Source organism: Geospiza fortis, unplaced genomic scaffold (assembly GCF_000277835.1).
Source record: "Geospiza fortis unplaced genomic scaffold, GeoFor_1.0 scaffold54, whole genome shotgun sequence".
Taxonomy (NCBI): Eukaryota; Metazoa; Chordata; class Aves; order Passeriformes; family Thraupidae; genus Geospiza; species Geospiza fortis.
In genome coordinates, this window is record NW_005054301.1 from 17,451,290 (window position 1) to 17,463,055 (window position 11,766).

General features: G+C 39.2%; 1 protein-coding gene across 1 annotated transcript; it reads right to left on the minus strand.

Moving 5' to 3' along the window:
• Positions 1-3,231: 3,231 nt before the first annotated feature.
• On the minus strand, positions 3,232-11,523 carry MED6 (mediator complex subunit 6). Its single transcript, XM_031065321.1, has 7 exons — positions 11,364-11,523; positions 10,277-10,368; positions 7,993-8,075; positions 7,165-7,273; positions 6,598-6,713; positions 5,808-5,835; positions 3,232-5,427 (listed from the first exon to the last, which is right to left on the minus strand). The coding sequence occupies exons 1-7, from the start codon at positions 11,390-11,392 to the stop codon at positions 5,300-5,302; spliced, it is 585 nt and encodes a 194-aa protein (XP_030921181.1). The 5' UTR covers positions 11,393-11,523; the 3' UTR covers positions 3,232-5,299.
• Between the last annotated feature and the right edge of the window lie 243 nt (positions 11,524-11,766).

Consider the following 11,766-nt stretch of genomic DNA (forward strand, 5'->3'; position numbering starts at 1 on the left):
GCCCCCGCCCGAGCGGGGATAGAACCTGGAAGGGCCCAGCCCGGGCGGAACCGTCCCGAGACTCCAACTGCCGCCGTGCCGGCCGGGCCGGGCCGGGCCGGGCCGGGGCCATTCGCCAGGAAACGGCACCTGCGGCATCGCCGAGCGCTGCCCGGGCGCCTCCAGGCAGCCCACCCTGCTCTTTGAGCAAGAACAGAGGCTCTTGTGAGAAGGAATCAGTAAATTTGCCTCTCACAAACACGTTCCCAGCTTTTAATAATCTTAATTTCAAATTAATGGGTATTTCTCCTCCTGAGCAGACATAGCAAGGACAGTAAGTACAGAAATATTCCCTGTGGTGACCTTAGCACGTCCCTACTACAGCATACACACCCTCCAAGAAAAAGGTAGAACCAGGGGAGAATTCACTTCCACTATGTTCTAGAATATAGATGTAAACTAATAGTACCAAGTATAAAATCCTCAACCCTACCTACACCACAGCTGCTACATACCTACAACAATGCACCTTAATTACAGACAGCACTTATGCAGCATTCATTTTCCTTACGCAGCAGAGGACATCGTGTCCTCTCTAAAGACTTGTGACTTCATAGCACTGGAAAGAGAACACTTACAGGTACATCTACCACTGACTACCATCCCCATTTTGGGTACAGCTCTGGCAAGACACAACCATAAGACAGTGATCTGGGTTGTGGTAAGACAGGATGTCCTCCACAACACAGATATGCACACTGGTTTTCCAGCACATAGTGCTGGGATTCAACATAGCCCCAGCTATTACCTTTTAGGAACTCTTTACAACTTTCTTTTCAGCACTGCAAGCATGTTTGGGATGAAGTCCAACCTGCTACGGCCCTTATCTTTCTCAACTGCAGGAGGTGTATCCTTCTACCATCCCATATGGATCTCAGGAATCCTGCTTTTTGTCACCAACTTCTGTGTGCTGGCCATCACCCTGGCACAGGCAGCAACACCTAACATTTCAAACTACTGAAGATAGGCACTGCCCCTCTGGAGGCTGGGCAAGAAGAAAGCAGCAGCTGGCAGAATGCTCAGAGCCTCCTTCTGCTGCCTTATGCCCCAGGGTCCTGAGAGGGCTGGTACCTTATGCTGTGCACATGGCAGGCCTAACCTGTGGAGATTACCAACTATTGTCCAAAGGTGCTTGATTCTGTGGTTTGGTACCTTGCAAGCATGGCCAGCATTAGCAGCACAGACCTTGTTATACACTACCTCAGTTAAAAGGAATGAATACAGGATGCCTGCTTCTATTAGGATCCATCTAGGAAGATCTTTCTAGATACCCACTCAAACTCATGACCTATCTATTTTAGCCTTAGATTTATTTTCCTGTTGGTTTTAAAATTATAGAAACTGTTTCTGGTGAGGTCTTTTATGTGTAGTTAGTTGTTGAATGCTTCTCTGCTATTTTTCAATTATCAGTTTTGCATTTCAGTATTGAGTATTACATCAGATTATGTCTCTTGAAATAAATATAACTCAGGCCACAGTAATGGAAAATCCTGTTACATAATCTGCGCGCAGTCTGTAGTGCTATTTTTAAATACAAACTTCTGCTGTGCGATCACTGCTTAAGTTATACAAAAGACCCTACTAAATCACTCTGCCAATTTGCAAGTCATGCCTTCCCACCCCTTCCATCCCTCAACATGAAGTTGCCTACTACTTACTTTCTCTTTTAATATAAACATAGCTATACAGTTAAGAGTAGAAAATACTCAGGTCTCAAAATACTAGTATAAAGCTAATCTATCCCCTTTGCCTTGTCCCTCCTATTGCCTATACCCTTCTTGCTCCAAGAACAGCTTGCTCTGGCAAACAAAACATAATGACTGACCAGATGGCATCTAACTTTCTTCCCTAGGAAAGGGCTACCAAAATATGAAGTATGGGGGCAAAGTGGCAAAGAGGAATGTGTGAGAGCAACATATAGCCTGGTCAGACTTTACTTAATGAAAAGATGACAGACAGTATTTCTACTGCACCTGAGATACCATTAGCTTTACACAGTAAACTGAGGCAGACAGAGGGCCCCTCTCCTACAATCTGGCTGGATTTTTGCATGCACTTGTACATATACACGTGCGTACATACCAATATGCGTGGCTGTTCGTGGGTATGCAATCATTTATATGTACTTTCAGGCTCTGAGGAAAATTGTTTCTGCTAGAGTTCCAGGTAATTTTCAGCTCTTGCTACTCCATGATTTAGGCAAAGAAAAGCCTTTTTGAAGTCTAAATGGTTATTAACTAAGAGCAAAAAGTAGAGCTAGTTCTCTTGTTCATCTAAATCTCTCCTTTATACAGAAGAAAGTGACACACAAACAGATTTCAGAAGTGCTTGCTTCTTTCCCTTTCATCTACAAGCTAGAAATACTGAACATCCTTTGGAAGGACTTTGGACTTCACAGTCAGACTCTATACCAAGAGAGAAAAGGTTTGGATTCTCATGCACTGAAAAACATTACTGACTATAAGAATCTGCTTAACATTTCAACAGTAATATCTGACGTAATGTCACTTCAGTAAATTAATATCTCAGCTCACTTAAGTGATGAAATTATTGTCGAATATCTGGTCAGTGAGTAACAGGATCAGATCTTTCAGTTCCTCGTACAGCAAACCTTCGGCACTAGACAGCTACTAGGAAATCGACATACCGGTAACATCTCTTACTGTTTTAAAATGTAGTTTGCTCACGGAAAGATTGTTCCCCTGGAAAAGGTTTATCACATTCAAATGCTTGTTTCATGAACAGAAGCCATTTGCTATCCTCTCAATAGCTTAGATGCTGGCACTTTAACTCAGACGGGATCAGACCAAGAATCCATCCCTTTTAACGCCCTCTGACACCAGCCAACACCAAGCATTTCTGCAGAAGACAGAAAGGCTGCTGATATGAATGTGAGGACACTCTGCCTCTTCATGTTCCACCCTTATCTCTGATCAGGTCAAATTCTGAGCGTGGAGTATAATGGTTCAGTCCAAATGTAACTCCAATTCACTTTCATTTACATGTCCCTCTCTTCTTGTACTACAAGACGGAACAAGAGTCCTCTACTTTCCTATTTGTTTCACTACTCACTTTTCTAAATACTTAATATTTGTCTTCCCAGGGCCATCATAGAAGAAACTCTGTCCTACTCACTTTACTGCCCTTAATCAAACCCTTCTACTTTAGGGAAATTCCTTTTCAGACATTGACTTGCACAACACACTTTATTTCAGGTGAAGTCCAGCGACTGATAGAGTATTTTGCTCATACTATATTGTAGCATGCATTTTTTGCCGCAGCTGTACGTGCCTTCAGCAATAAGCAAGCTTTCTTCTGCTAGTAAACCAAACCAAAAAAAACCAAAAAACAACAACAACAACAACAAAAAAAAAAAACAAAAAAAACACCACCCAAAAAAAACCAAAGGAAAAAACCAAAAAAACCCCACACAACTGAAGCCCAATATCCTAGATGTTCATCAAGTGCAGTCTGTCATCTGTCTTGCTAACTTTTCCCAAATTACATACAGGTTCTCAGCTCATGTAATGGCCATTTCCAAGGACTTTATTCTGGCCATAACAGCAAGGACTGCTGAGGTGCCTCACCAATCATGTCTCGTTTCTGGAAATCCTGCATTTCCTTCATGGGAGTGGATGAGGGAATGGCTTTTGTGCTTCTTCCACTACTTGCTTTCAGAGGAATTTCTGTAATACAACAAAGAATGAAACCCCTTTTGTTCTAAGTATATTCACACCACCTTGTCTGGTTTTGAGCATCCCAGAGTAACTGCTTTCTATATTTTCACTTGATCTGATAGTTCACACTATTTTCTTATCTACTTTTATCAACATTTTGAGAAATGGCTGTTCAAACCTGATCCAGGTGTGAAATAAACCTAAATACACACTCAAGTACACAAATATATGAATTTCAGATCGGTATCTACATTAACTGAGAACAGCTATTGGCATATCTGCATCTTTTAACATTTCATCTTTGGATTATATGACAAAACTGACATGGATCTTTCTATTATTCTGTGACAAATAGACCTGACAAGTCTTTCTATCATTCAGTAATAAACTGATCTGACTGGAGAGCTAAGCTACTGAAAAAGAGTGTCTTGTAATCTGAAGATAAATTTGACACAGCTATCTAAGCATACTTTAGTCTTTCTGCCTATCTGCATTTTGGTTGCTGTGTACAAACCTTTTTCTTGCTGACTACAGTTTACTGCATGAAAATAGGTGACAGCTGTGGAAAGAAAGCAAACTATTTCAAGGTTCACTCCATTACTTCAGTGAAAAACCAAAACCAAACTAATAGTAATTTATTTTCAACAGATTATTTCTAATTTTTCTGAGAAAAAAAAGTTTATGTAAGCAATGTGCTTAAATAAGTGTATAGGTGTCAGTGATGTTTCTCTTCCACTGTCCCATTTCCGCAAGTCTGAAAGGCATATGCCTAATAAAGGAACAAGGGAGTGCCAGGAGCACAGAGGAAGAGACGTCATTGATGTATTTGAGTTACAGTGGAAAATTAAAAATATAAACAACTTAACTGAGTGTGTCACATCAAGAAATCTTAGCCTGTTTTACACCATAAATCTCTCTCCCAAATCACTAACTTCTGTAATAAACTATCAGCTTAACCATTAAGTAAAACCCTTGTCCAAGAATATCTAGAAACTGAGACCCTTCTGACATCTAACTACAAGGATTTGAGGGTCCAGTTAGCAAATCTTCTATCTCTATCCCAAGCACACTAGAGGCGCAGCAATTTGTAGTGGGTAACCTAACTTTTCTTCCTCAAAATAGAAGACAATACATTCCAATGTCCAGGAAAAAAAAAAAAGCTGCCAGCACATATGACATATTTTGCTACTAAAAAGGTATACATTTAAGGAAAACATTCCAGCAGCCAGGAATTTTATTTGCCAAGAATTCCAATTCCTTTTTATATACAAAAGGTTTTTTTCTTTTTACATAGGAAACCCAGACACAAAGGATGCAGGAGTTTGTAAAGTCTTCAGGAGGCTGCTGAATATGTCCATTCTCAGAAGTCAGCATTCAAAATAAGATGATGACTGCCTCCTTTGAGGCATCTCACATCCTGACATTAACATTTGCATGAGAGGTTTCTACAGAAAAAGCTGTCACAGGGATCTCAGTCCCTGAATTATCAGTCTCAGTGGAAGAGCTTAAATATAAAGAAAAGACAGCAAGAATCCTATGTTTTCCAGGCTCTGACTAATCCAGATGTGCAATAGATTCTCCCTTCACTGGAGTCTCATTCGTTTTTCAGGTGGTCCTTTAGCACCAGCACTCTGAGCATTCTTTACAGTCTCTTTTTCCTCTGTCTTGACAGCTTCAGGGACTGGTTCTGGTTCCTTCTTGATTTGATCCACTAAAGATGTAACAGCAAAAGAAAGTTAAACCTCTGATTTTCATTCCTAAAACACTCTTCAGAACATTTAGAAAATATTGTTAATGCCACAAGCGCAACATTAATTTCAAAGGTGTAAGAATGATAAGCAGAGAATAAATTCATGCTTATATCAGTTAAAAGGTGGAAGAGATTGAAGTGATACAGTTCATGCATTTTCTGTTTGGAGGTTGCCTATGATCAACTCAAAGTCTCTACTCTTATCCATTACTTTGCACAATTTGGTAATGTCAGAATTCCAAACCACCTCACAGCAGCAGCAGCAAGAGCTTACATAGCAACTGAAAGATACTGCATACAGAGTCTATTTTTAAAGTCTTGTGAAAATATTACAGTTTTACCTGGGACAGGCTTTTCTCCAGGCTTTTGCTGTGAGGGAAGAAAAAAAACCAACACATCAGTGGAACCAAAGTTGTAATTCTCAACACTTCCTGCCATTAATTTAGGAATTAAATGCAAGTAAAAGCATTTTGCACTCTTATATTCAAGAAGCGAGGGTAGAATGGGTCCCTAAATACACTTTAAACAAAATCCAGTTAATATTTTATAACATCCAGTTTTCCCTCTGACAACTGAAAAACATTAAAAACTAAAATATGCACTGAGCCAGTCTTTCCCAGGACTGGCTGAGGAGCACTTTTGTGAGATGCTGTAAATATAATTTCCTTTGCTCCCAAGCAGAAGACTTGGTGGAACAAATGGCTACCAAAGACAATCAGAGGTAACCACAACAACTTCACAGAATGCCAAGAATTTCCACACAAACTAATGAGTCTCTAGAACAATGGAGTAACTAAAAATACTGTGATGGGGCTTGATTGAGTTCACAAAGGAGGAAACTGGAAGCATTAGCAACATCAGATAGCTGAGAACAGACCCTCTGTGATCAGATAAGGAAGGTGTATAATAACATTCACTCTCATAGTTTTGCCAAGGCCTTAAGGACTCCAGTGATTACAAATAGAGATCCTACACACTATTATGAGTCTTCCATGTCAAATTTGTGATCTAATCCATGTTACTATTGCAGAAATACACAAAATTCCCATTCAGTTTCTCCTGTTTAAATACCTATGTGACTGTCTTTTAAGTTCCAAGTTACGGTAAAACTGTGGCTTTTGAGTGTCATACCTGGACAAATCTGGGTGGAAACTTTTGTCTTAGGTCTAAAAGCAAAGCATCTACTCGTTGTCTTTGGAAAATAGAGCTTGGTTCTTCTTTCTTCTTGGCTTTTGGTTTAGTTTTCTCTGCAAGTCACAGAAATATCAGAGAAAGATGTATTAAAATTTATTTTCTCTTAGCAGCTCTTTGTGGTATGACAAGTTGGTATTTGTCTCTCCTCTGAACTTTTCCTCCATTTTCTTACTGACATAGGTTGTTTTTTTTCGGTGGAAGACACATTAAGGATGATTCTTACCTCCTGAGAAACTGGTTTGCTTCTGAAAATGTGTTTTGGTCCCCAGTGGGTTCAAGAATTGCCCACTTTGTTGACACACAGTTCATTATTCATCTCCCACCTATGCCTCGACGTTCATTCCCACCAGCACAGAAGGGCAAAATTCCTTTCACCTGGTAGAGAGCCCTAACTCACCCTTCAGAAACTTCATCTCACTTGTCCACCATCACTGCGCATTGCCTCAAGCTTTTCCCTACATTCCTTTCCTCTCCAAAGTATGGAGGAGAAACTAGCAATCATACCTCGTTCCTCCTCATCTTTGAAATGCCACCAGTAGCCCTTGGATGGGTGATAGCGACAGTAGGACATAGCTTCTTCAAAAGCAGACTGAATTCCATGCACTGCAGTGAGCTTTCAGAACAAGAATGTAAGGCATTGAGTTCACAACTCAAGGAGAAAACACAATGTAAATTTTTGAAGATAGGTATTTTAAAATTAATACTCTATATTCATTTTTGTTCTGGGAAGGGAACTTGGAATATCTAGTTTTGGACTGAGAATGTAATTTCTTTAACAGGTTCTCACAAGGCTCTTCTGGAGTGCTTTTTTAAAATGACAGAGAAAAACTTGCAAAAAACTAATAATTTACAAGAATAGAAGGAATCAAAATAAACTTGAGCATCCAATTTAAGAAGAAATACCACATCAATTAAAAACATAAGCCTCATTTAAAAATAAATATAATATTAGCTTAACGTTAACTTTCCAAAGCAAGCTTCACTGATTTTTTTAATGTATTTAATTACTATTTCAAACATATGTCAAATAATTTTAAAATTTTGATTATTCAAACTTCATGCTGTTCTGCCAATTGTGTATTCGCTTATTCTGATTCCTCATCCTTAAACAATGTATCCTAATTTCTGGGCAATACTGCACTCTCACAAGAACTTGCATTTTCATGTGGGATGCACACAATATTAACCAGTGGGGTTTGTTTTAAGTTACTGTACCCTTACTACACGAGATCTTTCTTCAGAATAGTGAAGGAGATATTTAAACAGCCTGGGGGACAACCAAAAGTAAAAACGGATATAAACCAGTACGCATCAAATGCACAGAACACTTACAACTCTGGAGTTAATGACAGATCCCAAGTCAGGTGCTTGATAAATCACTCCAGCAATAATGTAGTAGTCAGCCAATGGCATAACTGTGGGAATGAAAAGAAGAAAAACGTGGAATCCATTTCAAGCTCTGACTGAAGACTCTGTATTTGTTGCTGAATTTCAGTCGTAGCAGCGACTGAGAAATTGCAATGCTTCTCTTATCACAAAATTTTCTCTTGTTAACCTTTTCCTTCAAGGTGCTTTATTTGCACCTTACGCACAGACTGATAAGGAGAGAAAAAACCAATGTCTGCTTTACAGATAGAAAAGCATGTACTGTAAAGTCCTGTCCTATTGCAAGCAAATGATTTGCTTCACAGAACTGGGGTTTTCAGAGTATACTAGAGCTACTACTAGTCAAGTGAACTGCTCTGGAAGTAATTCCACTAGCCTTGGCTACCAATAGAAGCCCACTACAATGTAAGAGATCATTGTTCTGGACTCAAGTTTTCTCTAACTTCTACAATCCTCTCAGCTAGATTTCCCAGACCCAATGGAGTGAAGCACACACAGAGCATGCTTTTCTAAATTAGTAACATTCTGCCAAAAAAAGACTACCTTCCAAGGGCATTTGCTAAATCAGATTTGGAACCTCTACTGACCAATCAAAAATTCTTGTTCATTAGAGCTGCAGTGCAGAGGAACATTACAGCTGCCTCTGTAACTCTGCCAAACATTGTTCAATTGAGAAACCATAGCAATGCTCCCAGCTTCACATTCCTAAGGACGTTACCTGTGCACATACATGTCTGTTCCAGTTCCTCCATCTCTACTAACAATTCATCCAGTACTTGCATTTTATGAAGCATGGACACCTACTTAAATTAGCGGTCCCAGACAGCTGGGTGCATATTACAGCCAGCACCCACTTCTCCTTGAAAAAAGAAGGATGCTTAGCACCTCTTTACAAATGGAGCAAGACACAGAACTGCAGTTTTATTGTCTCACAGCTCTGTACCAGGGCCTACTCTCCTAGACAGGCAACTCTCCCTAATCATTGATCTAAAGAGTTTTCTAATATCACTTCAAACAGTCTTTAAGAATTTCAAATATAAATACATCTGTTTTAAAAACACACAGAAGTCATGAGATAAGCCTGCATCAGTTATATTTGAGTATTCAACACTAGCTATGAACTCTATAATTCTCAGTTTTACATCTCCATTCCCATGTCTCAAATACACTCATTTTTGTACACTGATGAAATAAAACACATGGTAACATCTCAGCTAGGAAACTATGCAACTTAATTAAGGTACCCAGCACAAACTTTACAGTCACAGTGGGAAAACAAGTCTCAGTTAAGTTCCACCAAACATACATCTGCCTTACAGCATAAGTCTAAACACACATACTGTGGTAGCTCCAACTCCAGTCTCAATCTGAAAGGTGTCAAAGCCAGAAATTAAGGGCTGTATAATAATTCTATACTCACTTTTAGAAGCTATGTTGAAAATCTCTAGTAAAGAAATAAAACAACATACTAAAGAATCAATCATACATGTTTTCTCAGTTTGGAACTGCAATGTAAACAGACTATTATCTGATATAAGCAAATAAGAAACATTACAAGACAAGACAAAGCCCTGTAAAGACCAAAATGCATATACAGAACCTAAACCCCTAACAAAAAGAAGAAATAATTAGCACTAACCCTGCCTTTCTTTCCTACAAAGCTTACTCTGAAATAACCTAAATTATGTTATATGAAGATGTAGTAAACAGATAAGATAATCCAATAACTATTGAAATGTGGCTACATGTTTGATTAATCACACATACACAAACAAATTCAAGGTTAAAAAGGAATAACAAAGCCAGTTGCATGCAGATGGGGAAAAAAAGCTAAGGTGTTTGATTTAAAAACTGGAAAATGACACTGTAGGAAGGAATGGTGCCGTTACCACAAGACTCCATCACAACAAGATATGGACAATCTTGCATGGCCTAACAGATAAATGGAATGAATGCTATTAGCAATTTCCTGTAGGAAAATGTAGCACAGGGCAGCACTCTCTCATTTGCTGTTCCCATTTCCCCACAAGATGGCACTCCCTGCTGCTCGCACACTGCAGGGAACTGCTGCAGAAAAGATCTCCCCACTACAAAGCCTCATACCCTCCCAGTTAGACTGGAGATTAAGAGAGAAAAGAGGAAGCAGAAATGCTTAGACACAATTTAGGAACTGGTAAAAACAACTGACTGATTTGGCTTCTCAACAGGGGCAAGAAGTGAGTGACAGTACCTTGTGTTGGAGATTGCCTTTGCTGCTTTCGGATAATGAAGAGAATGGGCTCTTGAGCATGGAGAAGGATGTACTCCACTCCAACCATCTGGCTGAGAAAGAAACAACCAGAGTAAGCATCTTCCTCCAAGTAAAATCTGTAGGACATGAAGAGTGACTAAAGGGCCGGGCAATAAACCAACAAAGTTCTGATGCTTTGAAAGCTCTTCTTTATAATGTGCAGTAAATAAAGGCAAAAGATTTTCCTGAGCTATCAAACCCTAGGTGCATAGACAAAGAGAGTTATAACAACTTGACACAAGTGGAATATATTAGCAACAGATAAATAGCAAGAAAGTTAACAATCTATCATCATGGAGATGTCGTTTAAATACAGCAACAAAGAACTGGTGTGTGATGTGTGTAAAGGCCTCTCTGCAATCACACTGAGCACAAGTGACTTTACCAATGGACTTCTAGCTCTGATTGCAAACTCCCTATCATATTGTGGAGTCTTTAAATAGTTCTCAAACAACTCGCTTGTGCTCAGCATAGCAGATGGGGAACTGAAAAGAAAGTTAACTTGCACATGCAATCTCAACACACAACCATATGTGATCAGTTTATTTACAACACTCACTACTCTTATTATCCGTACTAAAAAGCCAGCTCTTTGGAGGAATTATGTACTAATTATGGCCCACAGCCAGCAGTATATGGAAACACAAACTATTTATGAACTCAAAGTATCCCCTAACATAAACTCTATTAACTGCAGAAAAAACATTTAAGTACATTACACTACTCAGGTGCTGTTGAGCAGGGAGGATGAGAGAAGACAGCTTTTCTATGTAAGAGAAATATCTAAAGGGTGATTTACTGGAATCTCAAAAGATACACAAAATCCTTCAAGCTTAACACCTCCTTGAGACGGCATAAGAAGAAGTAGAAAACATCCAAACACAGAAAAAGCTGGCCTTGCTGGAAAGTGGTGAGACTAAAAACAGAACAGAATGAGCTTTCCAGCATGCTTCCATTCAGTCACCAAAGCCTCTGAATGGAGGGACAAGGGATACTGCACATCAACCAGATGCAAATTACAACTTACTTCAAATGGTCCAGGGTCATCCGCTGCATTTTGACGACTTCATTGTTACATGTTCGGTCATAGAAAGGGTTACTTCGCTCTGAGAAATAGTCCAACACACTCCCATTGTTTAATATTGGAATCCAGGAGCTGTCAACCCAGGAAATCCCCAACAGATTATCTGGGAAAATAAATCTACATTGAGTATCAAAGCAGTCAAAACCACTACAAATACATCCATGAGTAAATTGACAGCAGTTAACAATTACAGCAGAGAAAGGAGATGGAACACAAACACACCAATTAACAAGAAAGAAGTATTTCATAGAGTTCAAATAATAATTGATAACCTTTAACATTCTGCAGGTTTCTTAGCAGTATACAAAAAACAAGCAAAACAAAAAAAACCCCAACACAACCCAAA

Coding starts and splice junctions, on each gene's coding strand:
- MED6 (XM_031065321.1), bottom strand. CDS start 11,392: ATGCAGCGGATGACCCTGGACCATTTGAA. Junction 7,274..7,992: donor CTGTCATTAACTCCAGAGTT/GTAAGTGTTCTG, acceptor TTGTTCTGAAAG/CTCACTGCAGTGCATGGAAT. Junction 5,428..5,807: donor TGGAGAAAAGCCTGTCCCAG/GTAAAACTGTAA, acceptor TTACATCTTTAG/TGGATCAAATCAAGAAGGAA.